Source organism: Poecilia reticulata, linkage group LG21 (assembly GCF_000633615.1).
Source record: "Poecilia reticulata strain Guanapo linkage group LG21, Guppy_female_1.0+MT, whole genome shotgun sequence".
NCBI lineage: Eukaryota > Metazoa > Chordata > Actinopteri > Cyprinodontiformes > Poeciliidae > Poecilia > Poecilia reticulata.
Window position 1 is genome coordinate 14,057,921 of NC_024351.1, and position 20,588 is coordinate 14,078,508.

Sequence of the window (20,588 nt, forward strand, 5' to 3'; positions counted from 1 at the left end):
GGGGGGCGTTTCTCGATTGATTTTTACCCAGAAAGCACATGGGCAAAAACCTTTAGTGAAACGGTCACTGGGACTGACTAGAATATATTCCATTGAGGGAAAGTAACTTTAACATATGTATTAAAGGCTCGTTTTGAAGTATAAGTTGCTACTTACAGGCATTGCTTCGAAGATTTCGACCTGGAATGCGGCGTTCATAACAAACACTTGCGTTCATCTGCTCTACCGCTAGCAAACAACCTTACTGATTAAATAACATAAAAGTCAAGCAGTTCCCTAAAAGTCCAACAGATGACAGCAATGCGCCATGCAAAACAAAACACCCACAGTTTACAGGACACACTTCCTGCTAAAGAGCCCCCTGGTGGTTGAAGAAAAGAAAATACAATATATGAAAAAAAAAATGTGAATGCTCTCTGGTATTGTTCAGGGGGCCGGACCAAATGTGGGCGGGCCGTAGTTTGGGGACCACTGGTTTAACACATTAAGCTCTCATTTGTGCAAAAAACTTCAGGGTTATTATTTTTTTTTTCTATTAACTGTAAATGACTTTGAGCTACCTTGTGTATAAATTGTTCTACAAACAAACTAAACACCCCCACAATTTTAAGGGCTTTTTGCACAAGTTCATCCAGGACTTCATTCATACCTGTAGGCGTTTCTGGATACTCGAATCCGACTGCTCTGTGCATACTGCATCTTCTCCTGCCTGTGTTGATTCGATTATCTTGATTACTGAAGGAGTCACCAGTTAAAACTGATTACAACCAAGCGTCGTGTCATCTTATTAGCCCACCTCAGATGAGTTGATTTTTTATGCCATTCATCACCAGAAGAAGCTACCTTTCATCACTCAAGGGTGCAAACCATCCGGCTTCAATTACTGTCTAAGACCAGTTTAATTCATTGTGAAAGGTTATTATACGTAGCAGCGGAATGGGCTGCCACTGCACAAAGCCCAGTCATCTTTATACAGTCAGTGCGGCGTAGTAGTGTAGAAAAGAAATAAATGGCACAACCCTGAAAGCAGGAGCAGAACCCTGTGAGAGTAGGGTTAAACATTAATTCTCCTGGCGAGCCGCCGACGTCTCTGTAATGCAGACGGAGCTGCAGGAACCAGGGTTATAGCTTTTGCGTCTGGCCACATATATTCACATGACCTGTAAGTGACACACGGATCGTCTCATTTTCCTCCATCTCCTCTGCAGGTAAGAGATTCATTACTCCCTTGTTTGATATATAGACCGCCCGGCCGCCCCCTTCTCCTCTGAGCGAGCTTGAAATACAGCAGCACTGCTGACAGGGTAAATACCTCCGAGCCACGTCCCTTTATTCAATTTCTCGCCTGTCGAGGATACAAGCGGCAGCAGTTTTAAATGGTGCCCGTCTAAGTGAATTACGGCTGAATACATTATGAAATCATACGTATTGTTGTTTTGGCCGCCCTGAAAGTTTTGTAGAAACAACAGACAAGTTGGACGGGGAAACATCACCGTGCAACAAGGGGGAATGTTCAACGAAACATTCAGGCTAATTATGAGTTGGTAAAAAAAAATTATAATAATATGTCACAAATGTAGCACATAAATCATAATAGAGTTTTTCCATTGGTGTAATGATTTAGCATTTAAACAGCTTTAACTACAATAATAAGATAATGATATTGAAATTAATTTATACATTAGATACATAAAAAAAAAATCCAACTGACAATATAAATATGGGTATTCTTACATGACATTCGTAATTATGAGCTGGCAGTTAACCTTAGACATAAATATTAAGTTCTAATTAACACAACATGTTAAAAGTGAAGTTAGAAATGCACTTCAGTGTTCATTATGGAATTTAAAGTTGAAGATAAATCAAAGAAATTGGCTAAAAGATGATTGTTGCACTAACTAAATAAACATACCCGAATGCCTCAAATATCACAAATAACGGTTTTACACACATATTGGGTACAAAGGGCCTTAAACATGTACATGAAAAATGACACATGTGGCCCATTCAGGGTTTATTTAGAATAATTAAAGGTAGCTCTTCATACCTGGAGGTATAAATTAGGTATAACTCAGACATTAGCATAAAACATTCTTAATTTAAATTTTATATAGTAAAAGTTGGAAAGCTATTGTTCCTTCAGATTCTTAGGTGTTTGTAGTTGCCATCAAAAGATGGTGTGTTTTCTGCATGTTTATTTTCCTCTTTATAGAAAACGTTTTAGGAATAAAATAGAAAAGTAGGAATAAAATTTAAATATTCCTAATTTCCGAAACAATTTTTTTTAATTTTGTTTTCCTAACTGTTTTGGAGCTGTTCTTAGTCCGGTATTAAGAGAGCATATATAATAAATAACCTCAATGAGCATTTTAATCCATCACAGTGACATTTTTCCAGCTCAGTCAAAATCACTCTTCACAAATGTTAGGATGCAATTTAAAATTCTCTTTCTAATGCATGTTGCTTCCACTCACAACCTTTGATACACATCACAAAAAGGTTTCTTTTGCATTTCAATATATTATAATGGCAGTAACCCAGTGTCGGAGCTCCAAAATCTGTTCATTTTATGCAAAACTCAAATTCTTCAAAGCAGATTTTTAATAGAACCCTCTTAATTAAAAAAAATACTTGTTTTTCATTAAAACCAGATTCTAACAAATTTCAGAGCCATTCCTAAGGATAATCAAAAAGCAGTAGTGCTACTCATCAGCCCTTGAAGTCAAATTGCTTTTTACACACCCAGCTAGTCTTTAAATATTAAACAGGAAACTTAATTTTACATAAACTGTCAAGCAGAAATAAAAGGAATAAATATTATAACAAAAATGTTGCTCTTGTACTCCCAGCTTCAAATATTTAAACTCCAAAATCCTTTCCCCTTCTTATAAAGCATGCAAAGCACAAATATTCATGTAAACATTTGTTGAGGGGGTTTCTGACATTTGAAATATATACATTTTTCCCTATTACAACAAATAATAAGCCTTAAAAACAAGTTCAATTTGTCCGACAGCACTCAAGGGAGGTTGGTGTTGTTCATGAATCAGAGTCAACGTTTTCTTCATCCGTTGTTGCGGTTCTTAAAAAGAACCGGTGACATACATTTGTGCATCGATTACAGGAAGCTGAACCATCAGATGGTTGCGGATGCCAATACCTTTCCAAATCTGGAGGAGTCTCTTTTGGCTCCGTCAGTAGAAACATCTTGCAAGAGTTGCTGCTCTGGGTCGTGCGGATGGTTTTCGCAGCTTCACGATTCTCTCCTGTTTGCAGTAGGAGCAAAAATTCAGCAAATGATGGAATTTCTTTTTCCGTTGTTTTACCAGAAGTTCTGTAACGAGCAACTTACTCCACCAGCCACGACAGGATACGGTCAGTAGATGAAATCTTCGCTTGCAACTGCGCCTCATTTTACAGCATGATTTAGTGCCACCTGTAAACATTGCAGATAGGTTTCTCCTCCGCATCTTAGGACGTATTCATAAGATTTGCGTCCAACACATCCCCGTTCTGGACTGCGCCGTACGCTCAGTCATCCATCTATATAAACAGTATCTATCTATAAAAAGAGTATCTTTAAAAAACACAGCTGCAAATGTGTTAGCAGCAGGTTGTTTCTGACAGCAGGCAGTGTATTTCTGCAAATGGCAGCAGGACCACTTGGACAACAAATTATCTTTCAGTCAGCTACGGCATCATTAAACAGTCAGGACATAGTGACTGTTTAATGCAAAATATGTATATGTTTTTTTTTATAAATATTACCTACTGCAGCTTTAAAAGACCATCTTTGTTTTACTGTCGCCGGAACAACGAGCGATTATTTTAAAAGTTAACACATTGTATTGACATGGTGCATCCCCACTGAAAGGGACTAACGGGAGTCCAAGGTGCATTTCTCACATCACACTGAGCTAATCAGGCAAAGTGTGCAGGAGTAATCAACTTCAAGTTGAGTCACCGCTGTGTTTCAGCATCTACGGCTCACGTGTTGCAAGCGAGGGCTCTGATTGGTCAAAAGGATGACATCAACAGAGGTGTGCAACAAACAACATCCAATCGTGTTCGACGCAAGTTCTCACGAGCCGGTTCCCGTGCGTTTTAGATCTTTGTGCTTCAGCACACCTGAAGCACATAATGGCTCATTAGTAGGTCTGTGCACAGTTTGATGACATGCTGGGAAGATAACAGTTTTAATCAGTGAGACATCTAAAGCACGCAGGACACTGGGACTTGAGGTGTGGAGGTGGACATCAACGGTTTAGACGATAAAACTTTGAATTGAGATAATCTGCATTTTGAGCTTCTTGTTCAGTGTTGTGAGATGGCATTTACCCACATAGGGAATGCTTCAGTGTTGTTTTCCTTTTTGTCACACTTAAATGTTCCAGATCGTCAAACAAATGTTAAGATTAGACAGAGATAACACTGAATAATCAAAATGAAGTTTCCAAACGATGATCGTTTGTACAAACCAATCCATCCCGAAGTGAAAAAGTAATAGCCCCATAATCCAAATGTTCCCAAAACTGATGTCACAAATTGATTTAGATCAGTTATGTCAAGTCTTCTCGGTGCTGATGCGATACAGCGGACCCGGGCCGCCACACACTACCACTACCACCATGTTGGGCCATGCTGCCATCTTGTTTTTTCTGAAACTCTGTTTTACAACATATGTACTGTATCCCACGCCTTCTGAAAAGTCCAGCTTTTGGGATCATCAATATGCTTTTTGGTTAATGTGGGATGCACCTCTGTGTTCAATCACTTTCCTATGAAACATGAACTCTGACTGTAGCTGATTCAAATCGGAACTGCAGCGCTTTCAGTCATCAACGTGCCCTTCCTTGGAGTAATTTTGGTGGAACGCTTCAACATCATTTCAAGTTTCAAGTCTCACTGTTTGCTTGTGCTCCAAACTCTTGGAAATTAGTTTGTAGCCCCTTTTTTGTTCTGCTTTTCAATGTCTTCATATCAGATGTCATTTGTACATTTGTAAGTGAATTCTTGATGATACAAAGCCATCAGGTCCAATAAATTAGGAGGCAATTATTTTTCCACATAAAACTAGCAATCTTCACTTGAAAAGCGATTTTTTTTTGTGTTCACTTTGTAAGCGTCATTTGAAACGGCGTGACAAAATAGAAATTTATTAGGAGGCAAATATTTGTAAAGCTCAAGTAGAAATGCTGAAGACAAAGAGGCAGTGAAGAAGAATCAAATCGTAAACATGTAAAAATATTCCTCACTCCCAAACTGCGAAGGCTTTTCTTTGATTAAGCGGTTTATTCTTTCATTTTGCGAACACAATGGATGAAGCTACCAGCCTGTGCTCGTTAGGAACAGGCTTTAAAAAAAAAAAAAAAAGTACTCCTCCGCTGATTTGACAAGTTAAACATTTTGGTGTAATTTTATGCCTTGCATAAAAAATTATTATTTTTTTGTCCCCTTTGAGCAATTATCCATGTTGAGAAAAGAAAAGATTTGAACGCTGTGGACGAAATCAGTTTCCCCAGCGAACAATACCTGGCCGCTTCCCCCACATCGTAAGTGCTGACCAGTGTAAACACTTCACCAAACTGCTTTAAAATAATTGTGCCACACAATGTAAAGAGCATTCAAGGGCCATGATAAATACATCATCATTGCTTGGGTCAGAGGGTTGTAATTATCCCCAGAACAATGTGAAATTGCTGCAATTATGATGCAAATGTTTTGAACGTATTCATTTGGGAAGGGTAGCAGTTTTGCAATAACCTTCCGTTTGAGAGAAAAGCGGAGTCGAGAAAAGGGTTAAGAAAGATATTTTCTTCAACAAAGCTGAGACCTCCTAATGATCTGTAGATGTGTACAGAATGTTCTTTTCAACAAAGAAACAGATGCACAAAATGAAAACACAATGCCTCATTATCATTACATGTTTCCTTTATTTCAGATCTGATAAGTGGGACGGCATGAAAACCACAATCATCTTGTATTGATTTAGCTGGAACAAATCATGCTGACAGCATTGTCATACACCCACATACATGTTTATTCCTAAAAACACACACGCGCAACGTGGGGTAGCAGTGGGGCTAATTTGTTTAGAGGAAATTAATTAGTTATTATTAGGGAGAAAACAACGGAGCAGAGGCAGGGTGTTTAACGGCGTGACGTTAAAGAGGCAAACCTGTCATGGAACAATAGGCTAATATCCACCCACCGCTCCCAGCTACCGCTCAATTACTTTATCACACAATAGGAGACGTTACACACGTAGAAATGCGAGGAGCTTGTGCGGTTTCTGATTAGTCCCTCCTGAACGCTCAGTCGTGACTGAATGACAGCTGAGAACAGGGCTGGATATTCCTGTGTGCATTTCTAGTTAAACCAATGTTTCAATATTAAAGCAATCGCCTCTCGTGCTGTTGAAACGGTTTTCTACTGATGATCCCTCAACCAAATTAGAGAACTAAATACAGATATATGGCTTGCCAGTACTTCTACACTCGCTGTCTACGTCCACCTCAGTGGTCAAAAACATCCTCTTCCTCCCGCTGCGTCGTGGCGTCTTCCTCACAGCCACTTCTTGAGCACGGACAAAGCAGAGTTGAAGGTGAACTGGGCCCGGTGAGTTCCTCTGTGAGAAAGCAGTAGGGAGCCCGCCTCTGGCCCGTGGCCCAACGCCATCAGGTCCGCGGCAGCTTTTTCCACGTCCCAGCCTCCCTCCTGCTGGTGGGACAGCATGTGGGAGCTGAGCAGGGGGTACAAGGCCGAGGAGACGCAGCCCACCAAGAGGCCCGCGTCCAGGAGCAACGAAAGCAGCTCCGTGTCGCAGGAGGAGGCCGTCTCCTGCAGGGAAAAAAAGACAGGGTCGAACAAAGTGTAAACATACATGTGATGAAAGCTAAGTGATACAAAGTTTTATTAAAAAGATGCATTCACCCCCCCTCACCCCCATTACTTTACTTGTGGGAGTTGAATGTATAGATTTTAAAAAAATATATATAGTCAAGTGTTAATGCATCTTACTGGTATTTATTTATGTGATAAACCAAGACAAATACCAGTCTGTCAATCTTTAATCTACTACAACAAATTGTGCTCAGAAATTACCTACTTAGTAAAAAGTGTTAGTATAAATACAGATGTCCTGTGGGTTGTTTGTGAAGAACTAAACACAGCAATCACACGGTGTGGCCCAAAACAACCCTATTGGGACCGTTTAGAGGAATTGGTCTTGGCATGGTCTTAAACTCTAAAGGTGTTTGTTTATGGTTAGGAACCTGATCTGAGCTCAGTTCAACCGAGCTGCAGAAAGTACGCTGCAAATCAGAGCCAAGCGCCTTCCAGGAGCCAGATATGGATCGCAATGATAGATTCGATAGAGTAAACAAACTAATAAAGGCTGCATGCCTTTCCATAAATCATAAAGCCTAATGATACTTTTAGGAGGTCCTCTCAAAATCAAGGGCACGACATCCGCTTCCTGCATTTACATTTGGTAGACCAGCCTCGGCCTCTCTTATGACTGTTGATTGTGTGAAAAGAAACCAAACCAACAGAAAAACTTACAAGTTAAACTCAACAATTGATTTGGACCGCAGTAAATGAACTTTACATGTGAAAATGTCCTTGGAGAACAATAATAACCAACAGCATCAGAAAGATCCAGGGACACAGTGAGGATGACGGAGAAAAGCTGTGAGAACAGCAAGGTTTGGCTGTAAAACAAACATCTCACTGAGCACTATTCAATCCATCATCTGAAAACAGAATGCACATGGTACATCTGCAAACCTACAAAGAGATGGTCATCAAACTAGAAAGTGAAACTGAGGACATATATAAGAAAAATAGCAGTTTTAGACTCGTACGTTTAAAACATGACAATGGGGGCAATGGGAAATATAAATAATATTGAAAATCAGGACTTATTCTGTATCCATCTTGTATTTGTTGGCCAGAAGCAAGGCACGTTCCATTCAATCTGACTGGAGCCCAAATGATTTGCAGCTGCAGTAAAAGTGATTCTAAAAAATATATTTATTTAGATGGAAGGAGTATAAATATGCACCACACTTTATAGATTTTTATTTGTGGAAAAAACAGTTCTTCCACTTCACAGTTATCTGCTGTATTATGTTGGTCTGTCACATAAAATCCACTGCTGCAGTGAGCGGTGTACGGGTTCTAAAGTTCTCTTAGATCATCTGACACTTTGTCTGGTGTGAGTAGTTGAAAATGTTTCATAAATACACTTGACCTTCACCTAAAAAATTAAAAAAAATGTTATACAGTTCAACAGTACGGATGCTTCAGGAAGGTACTGTAAAAAAAAAAAAGAAAAAAAAAAGTTGCTGGTGAAACGGAGAACATTTCTGCATCAGCAGCAGAATGTGAGAGTTGTGAGTGATTACATTGTCCCACGCTTGATGGAACCTGATGGGGTCACAGTGTCACATCACATCTTATATTGACCCTGACGCTGACCACCACCCCCCCTGGGATGAGCCTTCACACACACACACACACATGCACACACACTTCTCTTCAGTCTCTGCAGTCACTTGTGTTTTCAAGAGGAAAAGTATAAGCCCCCAAAAGGATAATTGTAAACACACAAACAGACCTCTATGTAATATTTTAATCACATCATCTGCCTCCTTACATCAGTCAATTACATGCAAATTCCACCCACTAAATGCTGCAGTGAGTGTTGTACAGGGCATGAAAAATCAAGGCTGAGTGCCGAGGGTTGAGAGGCCGTCTCTCTGCCTCTCACTGTGAGTCAGCCCTTCTCCTCTGTGACCTCTCACCTGTTTGCTCTCTCCATTATTAAGCTTGAATTCGCATTTTGCCCAGCTTCACACGCGTGCGCGGAGACAACAGCCAGTCCTTGTCCAGGTATTTTCGGAGCTGAAGTAGATCAATTATAAATGTTGGCCCCGTGTCTTATCCTGTTTTTGTGGAGATGGTGAGCGAAGCCGGATGAGTCGCTGCACCCCCCACACCCTTTCGCCTCTAAAATCTCTCATATCTGTGTGAGCCACTTTTTCTTTTTTTTTGCTACTTCTCGCTTTGAGGACGGTTCATCGTTTAAAAAAAACAAAAAAAAAAGACACAAGAGAGTTTTAAAAGGATGGCATGATGGGGTCTGAGCATTTCATAAGAGACTTCACAAACATTAAGCTGCTGTCATTGATGATGACAGAGCCCTGGTGGAAATACTGATCAAGTTTCGCTGCAGTGTTAGAAGACCTACGAAGGAGCATTAGCATTCAGGGTTTGTCTGCATTTTCAGTTCAAGTAGACCAAAAAGCGCATGGTTACTTTGGGACCGAGGGAAGACGGAGAAGACGGATAACGCTTATGGAGATATAGTTCTTTATGTCATGCATGAGTAATAATTTAATTTCTGGGCCTTCCGTTGAGAGGAACGACTGGATGAATCATGACAAGCTGGGGCGGGGGAACAGAGATGGACTACGAGGTCATTTCAACATAATGACAATTAAGAGAATGAAAGACATGAAAGAAGTGGCAGTGTGGGAAACCTATGATAAAGATAAAAGGGATGAGCCAGAGAGCAGCAGGGAAGGCATGCACTCAAAGCAGCTGGTGCATACATTTTTAAGTGTCCAGGAGCCAAAGTGAAGCTTTTCAAAAAAGACTTTCACACTTTGGATCAGACCTTTTTTCATTTTGCTGCCTGAGTCCCCCCTCCATCTCCAAATATGACAAGACATATATGAAGATGCTCTGTATGTTGACCTATTTCAAAACCTTTTATGATTATCTGGAAAAGTAATTATTTTTTTTTTACAAAATGTATAAAGATTAGAGTAGCAGAGACAGAACTTTCTGATAAAACTGAAACAAGCTTTACTCCATAGTAGTGTCCCCACAATATTCTACAGAGTGTCGATCTGCTACAATATGGCAGACCTGCTGAAAGGGTCACTAGTCTCTACCCTCTGTTTCAGAGACTTAATCTCTTCTCCGTTAACTTTCTGAACTGCCTGCCATCAGGCAAACTGTGTCACAGCCTCAAATCAGGACCACCAGACCCCCAAACAACTTTCTGCCTCAAGCTGTTAAAAACTTCAACTGCTGTTAAGACTATTAAACCAATTTAAAATCTTATTTGATTTGTAATATTTGCCCTCTGTTATAAACTCCTAAAAAAGCAGTCTGCTTTGCTTTCAGTTTACAAGGAAATGACATTAAACTGATTTAAAGATAAAAAAGGGTACATATCTGGACTATTTATTTCTAAAATGTCAAAAATTCCCTTCTCACCCTCCGTGGGTGGTCTGTTTCATCCTCTGAGCTCGGGTCCTCTACCAGAGGCCTGGGAGYTTGAGGGTTCTGCRCAGTATCTTGGCTGTGCCTAGAACTGCACATTTCTGGACTGAGATGTCTGATGTTGTTCCTGGGATCTGTTTGAGCCACTGCTCCAGTTTGGGGGTGACTGCCCCGAGGGCCYCGATGACCACAGGCACCACTGTGGTCTTCACCTTCCAGGTCTTTTCCAGTTCCTCCCTGAGGCCCTGGTATTTCTCCAATTTCTCATGCTCCTTTTTCCTGATGTTGTAGTCACTTGGTATTGCTACATATATGACGAGCGAGCCTCGTCATATATATATATATATATTGTATTACATCTCCTATTATCCAAACTTATCAGGACCATTAAAAACAAATATCAATGTCCATAATTTTTCACATCTCAAGGCAACAAATACATTTAATATGCCAAGCACAGAAAATGCAAAAATCTATAAATGACAAATAAGGAAAATATAAATATCGTAAACAGATTTCAAGACAATCCACTTATTTGAAAGAAGTGAAGTTGGGGTTATTGCTTATGAATAGTCAATAAATGCACCTGTCTGCAGTTGGCAGCAGTTTCAAAGTAGTGCAAAATTCACCAAATTTTGGGACATGATTGTCTTTATGATTCATCACCTTGTGATCCCCATTCTAAAACAGGTTGAAAGACCGACTTACTTTGTGATTTAAAGCTTCAAGCTTTGCCGTTAATTACATTTAGTAGTTACAGACCTAGATATGGAATTTTCCAACTGTCAATAAATCAAACCTCAAGGATTAAAAACCATAATAAAAAAACACCGTCAAACACATTTCACTGTTTTGCCAACGTGACGTTCATGCACGCAAACATTCAAGAAGCAGTCTGAGCTGAGCAGACGGCGGCCCAAATTATGAAGCGAACCTGCTGCTGACCCATACATAAACCAGATGCACTGCAGCTTCTGTTTTATGTAACTGACTGTAAGGTGACTCAACGTTAGCCATCAGGGAGGAGAGATGAGGGTGCCAGGGCTGCCGGTGTTTGAGACATTACACCTGCAGGGCTGGGAAGGGAACAAATTAGAGTTCCGGCACACAGAAGAATTATCACATACAGTCAGCATTGGCTGCACAAAACACAAATATTTGGAATGGAAGAGAGGGGTGGAAGTATGCATTGGTCAGGGGAAACTGTGACCAATGCAGAGAAATAAATACTAATAAAATTCTGTCTTTCTCCTACTTTTGTTTATTATGGAAGAGCTCAACAGACCTGCAGAGCAGAAAGCCAGTAGGGGCTTCAAACAGTATGTTCACCAACACACACACACACACACACACATCCCTATACCTCCCAGGCTATTACAGTTTGACGGTGTCAAGAGAGACAGCCGATTTGAGTCTTAGAGCCAGCTGGATTGACAGCTGAGCTGAAAATAGATGTGAAGAAGCATGTGAGAAATGGAGGGCTGGAGTGGAATCTTGATATTAGAGCGCCACAGATAACTTTGTGTCCTTCTAGCAGCATGAAAAGCTCTGTCACATTTCAGGCACGAGTGTTAATCCAGCATTCTCACCTCCTGGATAAGTATGCAGCATCAGACTGCTGAGGGTAATGACGAGGCTCGCTTTGCCCCGGTACGCTACAGCTAAATTCTATATACAGGAACCAACAGTGAAGTTAAAAAAAAAAAAAAAAAAAACATTTCACCTTGGAGGCTGTAGTCAGAATATTATGATGCAGTTTTTCCGTGACGGAAAAGCTTGAACCGTTCAGCACTTTGTTGCAAGAATTATTACAACATGTCTTTTTTGTTTTTATATTTGTTAACATTTCAGCTGCACTGTAATGTTTTTCTTTCTAGGTTATTAGGATCACTGCCTCCTATCTGTGGAATAACTCGGTCAACTTTTTGCTACCTTTGATGTCGAAATATTTGTGGAATTATTTGAGGGAGTGATGCCAACATTCACTATGAACTTACTCGAAAACATTTGTCATTTAAACGAGACTGCAGTTCAACCCCTGCAAAATAGCATTGTGAATACAAACTCTTTGGTAAATGAAAAACATTTAATTTACCTTCAACAAACTATAGCTAACATACTTTTACTTTGTTCAAACTTAAGAAAAGATTCACTAGAGCACAAACTAAGTGCCTAATTGGGCAATTATTTTGCTATTATGTAGCTCCAAACAATAATTTGAAAAAATAAGCCCTGTGTGATTTTATTCAAGTCAGGGTGGCAATTTCCTGACACCAGTGGTCCATTTACACTCGGGCTTTAATGCACCGGAAACGAAAAAATATGACGGCCAGTTAATTTCACCCGACCTTCCACAACAATGGCTTTTTTTTTTCTTTAAGTGAACTTGTGCCCTTTTCACACATCACCTCTTTGCATCTGGCCTCACAGGCGGTTCCGTCTATTGGTGTCATGTGTGGAATTACAGAGGCAGAATGAGAGGTTGAAAATGACCTGGAGCTGATAATCCTCTGTGTCGGCAATCAGGGTAGGTAGTCACATAATTGAGATGCCCTGTGTCGGTAATGCAGAGGACGGTGTGATATTTTGTGGATGCAGGGTTGTTTACTGTAAATTAGAGATGCAGCGATCAGAATTATTTTTGGCAGATTTCTGATCTTTGGTTTCTACTGTGCTTTGAACCTGCCAGCACCAATTTTAGTCAAATTGTATTTCTAAGAACTCTATGAAAAAAATATAACAGCAGCGTGGAGCATCTTTAATTATTTAAAATAAAAGAGAAAACCTAGAGTTGATGGGAAGTGTTGATCAATAAAAGTGAAAATGCTTGTTTGAACCGATAGGTTTTCAGCCATGATTTAAAAAGCTGATGAGCGAGTTCTTTGGAGTGAGTAGGGCAAATCAATTATTCCTCAGTACGAAGGAATCATATGTTGAAGCAGGTAAACTATTTGTTAGGTACATTAGACCATCATATATAAGTTGTAGATGACCAGAATTGACTTGGTTTCTTTTCAGGAGATGCATTAATTCAAGTTATAGCAACATCAGTGGAGTCAACAGCTTCGATCAAGGAAATTGGCTCCTTGCTGCAAACTGCAATTTAATTTCTGCCTATTCAGCCGCAGTGTAGGGGAACCTTATGCATCTGAACAACAGAGATGAGGCCGTCTCAAACAGCTGGCATGGCTCCCATGGCTGAGGGAGGACTGTGACATTCCTGACCTGTCAGCCAATTCCCGCGGAAACGCTCGTTTGCAAAGAATCCCAGCATAATGAGAAATTGAACAAGAACCGGTAGCGCACAGCTACTTTTAGTTTTCTACAGTGTTAATGCTGTGGGCAGTTCCACACAGAGCTCCAGGATGATTTCTCTGGGTTATCTGAAGAGGCGAATAAGCTACTCGTCATCGTCTGGCAGCAAATCAGTCTGATCTCTGAACAGGCGCTACCCCCTCTGAGTCCTTACAGTTGGCGATGTCCTCCAGCAGTACCAACGCCGTCTCCACTATTATGCACACCTTTGCACATATAGTTCATGTACATGTGTGATTTTCTACACCTTGTCCAACTTAAGATTCCTCAAACCGCACCTGGTTGGAGTTCATTTGCTGATCCAAATCTGTTTTACTTTTCTTTTTTTTGAAAAGTGTCCCAATTAGCGTGCATTTTGTGCGCATTAACACAGTCTGTTACTCATTTAAATCTACATGTGACAAAATTGGAAGAAATTTATTATTTAGATTCAAATTAAGCTTTCCCTTTTTTTTAAAAGCGTGTTACATTAATGTGTGAGGCTAAGTGTGGTTCATTTTGAAACTTTAAGTTTAAAAATTGAATGAAATAAAAAAACTTGAACTGAAGAGATAAATTAGGATAGTTATAAAAAATTTGAAGTGTGTTAAAAAAATTCCACAAGCCTAAATTTAGGTTTGCTCTACAGCTAGACATTTAGTTGGCTTCAGGTTATGTGCTTTCGCTCCTCGACCCTATCCTGTGTTGAGCTTTTTCCTCACAGAAAATAAGCAAACACATTTTCTTTGTGTTTGCAGATACCCATGCAGTACCATGGGTATCTGGCACTGCAAACACCAATTTGTTTTTTGTTTTTTTCCTGAGGCCTCTTTAACTGAAAGGTTACAATTAGTCCAAGCAAATAATGTCAAAAAAACAGGTTCTTTTTATAAGTATTTCTTGTTACCGTTATTATCTTGTCTAGTTAGCTGTGTCTTCGATATTTCATTTAAAATAGCTGCTCGTCTTTCTTGTTAAACTTGAAGAATAGCAATTTCCCATCACTGCAATCTTGACAACAAACGGTTAGAAAACATACTGCATGACACAAATTATTATAATTTTTTTTCGTCCAATGTTTGCACACTTTTACAGACAATTTCCTGAAGTCTTAGTCCATAGGACGAGGAGGGAGAGGAGACGAGAATAAGAAAGAATAAAAGGATGGCAAAAAGAAGGGAGGAGAAAAAAGAAACGGTGCAACATTTAGTAAATGAGATAGAGAATGTTGTGTGGAATAAGAAATGTTGACACAAACGTATATAATTTTTAAAAAACTTAATCAAATTCCATACTTTTTCAGAGATTTCCAGACTAAGAAGTAATTCTGGTTTATGTAAAAGGAATGAGAGAATCAGTTGGTAACTAGCTTCCTAATGGCGTTTTACATTTTATTAATAACTATTTTAACCCCAACCCTTAGTGACTTGAAATTTTCAGGTCACTTTCATAATGTCAGAAAGTGAGATTCAGTCGTACAATATTCACAGAGTCCTTAGTAGCAGGAATGTTGTTCTTCACCATCCTGTTGAGCTCTAATATCTAAAGGATGACTGTCACATCACTCTTTAACTTGAAACTACTTCTATAAAATCTGAAGAGTGTTTTCTGGTCTCTTCGTGTTTTTCCACAGAAATCTTTTCAGCTCTGCGCCTGATGAACAAATCAATAGAGACTAAATCTAATTGAGAAGGGAATAGATCCATCATGCCCTTCTTTCCTTGTCAGGGGGTCAACAACCTTGAGAACATGAAAACCTGCCCTGAGCTGTACATGTTCGGTGCACAGGTGTTCTTGTCAGGTCGAAAGACCCTCTAAATCTCCTCAAAGGCCTCCAACAGCACGCAGCGTGCTTCTTCAAAGAGTTGGAAAAACAAGAAGCATCTTCTAACTCCTGCGAATTTGCTTATACTCACAGCCGGCGTTCACTTTGAGTGAACAAACAATCAGCATGACAAGACGACTGGGCATATCAAACTACAGCTATGAGACGACCAATCCCCCTCCCGATCGCTCTTGTTTTCAGCTTCTCATCTCTAGCCACCGCTTCTCATCAGACAGCCAAGGTTGTCTCTCCTGTTTATTTTCAAAAGCCTCTAAATAGGACCTGAAATGCCTGGTCAGTATTTTGCATGCCTGTTTTCAATTCGCGCTCAGCGCGACACTCATTTCCTGTGTACGTCTTGGTTGGCTCTCTACCTCCTTGAGCTAAATCCAGCTGAGAGCTTAATTGGGAGTACCGAACACGTACAATGCTTAATACATTATGCATGGCCAAACCTTCTTTTATCATTTAAATCATAAAGCTCCTTTGGAATGCCAGACAACACACAACCATCTCCTTTTCTCCTCCTCTCATCCTTTTCTGTCCCTCCTCAGGCTCTGCTTCCCTTCCCTTCACTCTGCCTGTCCCTGGGCTTTAGCGGTACATCAAACTGAAGAGTGCACACACACACACACGCACACGCACACACACGCACACACACGCACACACACACACACACACACGCACAAACACCCAAACACCAAACACCATCTTGCTTACAGCAAAACGTGATTAAAAGTGACAGAAGAAGAGGTTGCAAAGCCCCCCAAAAAAATAAAAATAAGCAGGTTGTGACGCAGCTGAACAAACACAAGCATGCACATTCAGGGATCAACCCGTTGAGTCGTAAGCAAACAGAACTAGCTTAATAGGTCCAATATGGGACCAAAGCTGCAAATAAGCTAATTTAAACAAGCAATTAAACACATAATCACTCAGCCAAGCACATGCATGCACTCGCCTGATGCCTTTACTTGAGAAAGCAGGAGGAGAACAGACTTTCTGGTTCTTTGGACAGACCTTTTTGTTAGCTTGACAACAAAGTCTCACATGAGGTGCACATTAAAAAGCAAGTGAGAAAAGCAAAACGGGAGCAGACAAGGGAGGAGAAGAGGCAATTAAGTTGTGAATTGACCGTTCCCTAAGTCACAACAGGCCAGTCAGTGATGGAAACATAAGTAGGCCCAGGGAGCATTCTTGTTGCAATAGATTAAATGATGTGTTTATCTTCATGCTGCCGAGTTTCTCTATTGAATTTGAGGGAATTGTTGAACTCTGGCAGCCTTCGTCATCATGGTGGTGTGTCAGGTTTCAGTGGCAGCCTCACTCTTCATCCTAAATGCATTCAGTGCAGAGGCACTGTTAAAATATCCGACTGGAATATTTATACCCAGAAAATGAAAACTAGCAGCTTTAAAAAAAAAAGATCAAGAGAATAATTAAAAGTCCACATTACTCTTGTAACACAAGTTAATTGTTACAAGAGTAATGTAACAAATTGCTCTTGTAAGAGTCTAGTATCTTCATTTCAGGTTGTATATTATATATTGTCTTATTGCGGGGCAATTTCAAGTTAGGTGGTCCGTGAGCTTTAGTTAAATGGATTAAGTGGTCCTCTACCTGGAAAAGTTTGAGAAACACTGATTTGGACTCATGTAAAATCTGACTTTTGAATTGAAAATATATTTGTCAAGAAAAAAAAAAGAACAATGTGACATTTTTAGGAAAATCTAACGTTCAGAGACAACAACTCAAAATCTGATCAAAACATCTAAATTCGCAAACAAATTTCACAACCTCTTGCCAGCACACTAAAGTTTGAACAAAACAGTACTTTTACTAATAAGAGGACTCGTTGATTCAGTCTTCTATTTATCAGATTAGCTATGTTTACTAAGATAAGGTGGCATAAGAATTACCTTTTAATGCAGGTCTGGTTTTGTTTTATTTTTTTATTTTTTTTTTTCCCGAAAGACTGTGGCTATTTTTAGACTGTAAGGCTGGGGAATCTGTTACTGTTATCGTAAACTCCATCACTACAATACACAAATGGCCACCTTAAGCAATACCAAACTAAATGTAACGGTAGACGAAGAAAGGAACTGGAAATTGAACATTCGTCTAAGTTTTATATAATGCCTTAGCTCCTTCACACTAGCAAGATGGCTCTCATCAAACCTTTAGATTAGTTTCCCATTAGGCTAGACTTGCTTCCCTCTTCAGGAGCTCCACTTTTCTCCTCCACAGCTATACATCATCTCTAAAAATGAGCAGGGGGAGGAAGAGCAGAAAATAAAGACACTATGCCACACTGCTCTGAAAGCTGTGAAAGCTTTTGCTGCCAAACAAGAGAAATAAAGGAGAACACTGCATTTTTCTGCATTAAGAATCCACTCCAATTCTCATTACTTGCTCTGCTACCTCTTTGTCTCCCTTTAGAAAACATCATGTCATAATCCCACTCCTCTCTTCCCTTCCTAAGTCCTCGAGCACATACTGTGTTGTCCCCTTCCATGGCAGAGCAAAGCTATTTACCAGTTACACAGCACCATCACAGCTAATGTAAACCTGAAGCAAAATTTACACACATGCCATGCCACTTTTCTGAATTATAATTAAAAAATAATCTTCATAAAAAATGTTATTTAATCATAATCTGAGGAATATATCAGTATTCTAAAAATTAATGGTGAGGAAAATTGTAACTGCTGACATCAGACACTGAACAGAGGCAGGAAAAAAATGTGCTTGAAGATAAAGGCTGCCAATCACTCCTAGCCGCATGCGATTTTCGTGCAGTGCTGTGTTGATAAAGTGCTGTGTTGATAAATCCATTGTGCACTGCAGCCAGACACAACTTCAGGCTTGTTAACGTCACAATAAATTATGACTGACATTTAGGAAACCCTTCATGTTTTGATTCTGACTGGTATGATGAATTGAAGCAAATTTTTGTAAAAGAGCAATCCTTAATGAAAAGACTTGAACTAACCGAAAGGTAAAAATGGTCAATTAACAGTTAAGCGCCTCTTGCTGTATTTCTAACTGACCAGACTGAGCCAAAAATCAATCACGTCTGATCCTGAGATACTGATCTGCTAATGGCTGCTGCACAGTGGCCGTTGACAAGCTGGGGCTATTTGTAGATCTGATAAAACAGCCCAGAGTAGTGTCCTCCCCTGTGAGCTTGAATTACAGCAAAATAAAAAGGAAAAAAGGGGAAGTAAACAAGTCAGATAAGAATAGAAAATACAAGGAAAATCATAAACAGATTTTTATCATCGTCACATTATTTATCTCACAAATGTTTTTGATTAGCAGTAAGGCTACGAGCAACCCAGAGTCATTCGATTTAGTTAAGTCTAATTATGTAGCACCGATTTACAACCTCTGCCATATAAAGATATTTTACAAGACAAACAATTCTCAGCAATCTCCAGTTACACAGTATACAATTTTGTCAAATTCAAATCAATCCATTGATACTTTTCCATTCAGATACTGTTACTCAATTTAATCCAAATTATAATAAAAACGTAAAAGGTTATGTTTTTGAATAACCCCAGCTAATTAAAGTCACTGAATCAATATAGACACACTAAGCTGGGATATCTTCCTATGGAAAGGAAAAAATAAAAATGAGAGATGGTGAAATAAAATTTGAAGAACGGTTGAATGAAGAGCCGATGAACAAAAAAAGGAGAGTGGAAAAGTGGTCGGTACATCCTCCAGGCCTTAGGGCCTTTAGAAACATAACTACAGCGATGGCTGGGGGAAACTCAAGTCACTTTAACTACTATAAAAAAGTTTTAAGCCTCAAAACAGACATGATGACAAAAAATGGGAGCTAGTGTTTGGAGAGGAGGCCTAAGAAAACAGCAGATTATTACAAGAAATACAACTTACAATTTTAGTCTGAATAGTGAAACTGTTACACTCCATATCTATTTGCAGTCAGCAATTGCCTTCACTCAGGCAAGTTCTCTGTATAGGAAAGTTTTATCTATCCAAAGCAATCACTAGAGAAAGGCGCACAACTTAAAAAACTCCAAAACTCCTTATCAGAGCTGTTGCCCCTGCTCATGGGTCTAAATAGCAGACCACTAGAAATCAGCTACTAAAACTAAGGCAAAGGCAGAGAGAGGAAGAGGACGTTCACATCATCATTTCCATCAATCATAATGGGCAACATGAGCCCTGACACAAACTCAGCAAGAGGATACAGAATGCAGTATAATGTGCTTTACAGAGACATGGCTACAGGATTATATCCCCTACTCAAACATCGTTCTGTCAGGCTTTCTGACTACATGAGCAAAAAGAAATTTAAAGAGTAGCAGGAAAAGGATAGGAGGTGGATTAGCATTGCTTGTGAGCATTAGATTATTATCCAGGACATATTACTCTGCAGTCCAGTCATTGAACTCTTGACAGTAAGTTTCCATTCATATCATTTACCAAGAGTTTTCACCAGTATTGTTTTGGAAACTGCTTTTATTCCAACCTCACTTGTTGCCCACAACGGATGTGAAGTCTCCAGTTACATTGTTGCTAAGAAAAGCAGCGTGATCTCAGATGGAGGGTTCTTCAAATTCACTGTAAGACAGACTGCAGCAGGAGAACCTTGTTGCCCATATTAAGCAGCATCTACAGCGACTCTTTGAAGAACCTTGAATAATATGAGTTAGAGCAACATTGAATTTCCTTTTGGAATAAAAGCATTTCTGAATTAAATTTGAATCAAAACCGGTAAGTCAGCGTATCCTAAACTCAGGGTCAGTCCAGGTGCCAAAAAAAAAAAAAAAGTTTGGTTCTGCAGCTATAGCTTTATTACTTTTCTACCATTTTCTTCCGCAAATTAGGAATAACCAAGCTTGGCATACTTTTATCGAACTACTTCTTTTGCCATAAGCACATTTATCCAAATGGAGAATTTGCTGTTTCCTACACTCTCTTTCTGCCAGGAAAACCTGTGTAATTACATCCTAGACAATGAGCTACCTGGCACCAAACTAGGTAAATACATCTGCCTGATGCATTTAGATTTGCTCTTACCCTTCATTTATGATACTTTTTAAAATCTTTATTTATAAAGGAGAAATATTTTTTCTACCATGTATAGAAAATACTGGAATAAACACAAGCAATGACGGTAGAAAGCAATACTTTC

The 20,588-nt window shown here is 39.5% G+C and overlaps 1 protein-coding gene across 1 annotated transcript in view; it reads right to left on the reverse strand.

Moving 5' to 3' along the window:
- Positions 1–5,916: 5,916 nt before the first annotated feature.
- nbas (NBAS subunit of NRZ tethering complex) overlaps positions 5,917–20,588 on the reverse strand; it is a 161,942-nt gene continuing 147,270 nt past the window's right edge. The window contains exon 53 of the mRNA XM_008398001.1: positions 5,917–6,843. Within this exon, the coding sequence (XP_008396223.1) occupies positions 6,568–6,843 (276 nt within the window). The 3' untranslated portion in view covers positions 5,917–6,567. The remainder of the gene's footprint in view (positions 6,844–20,588) is intronic.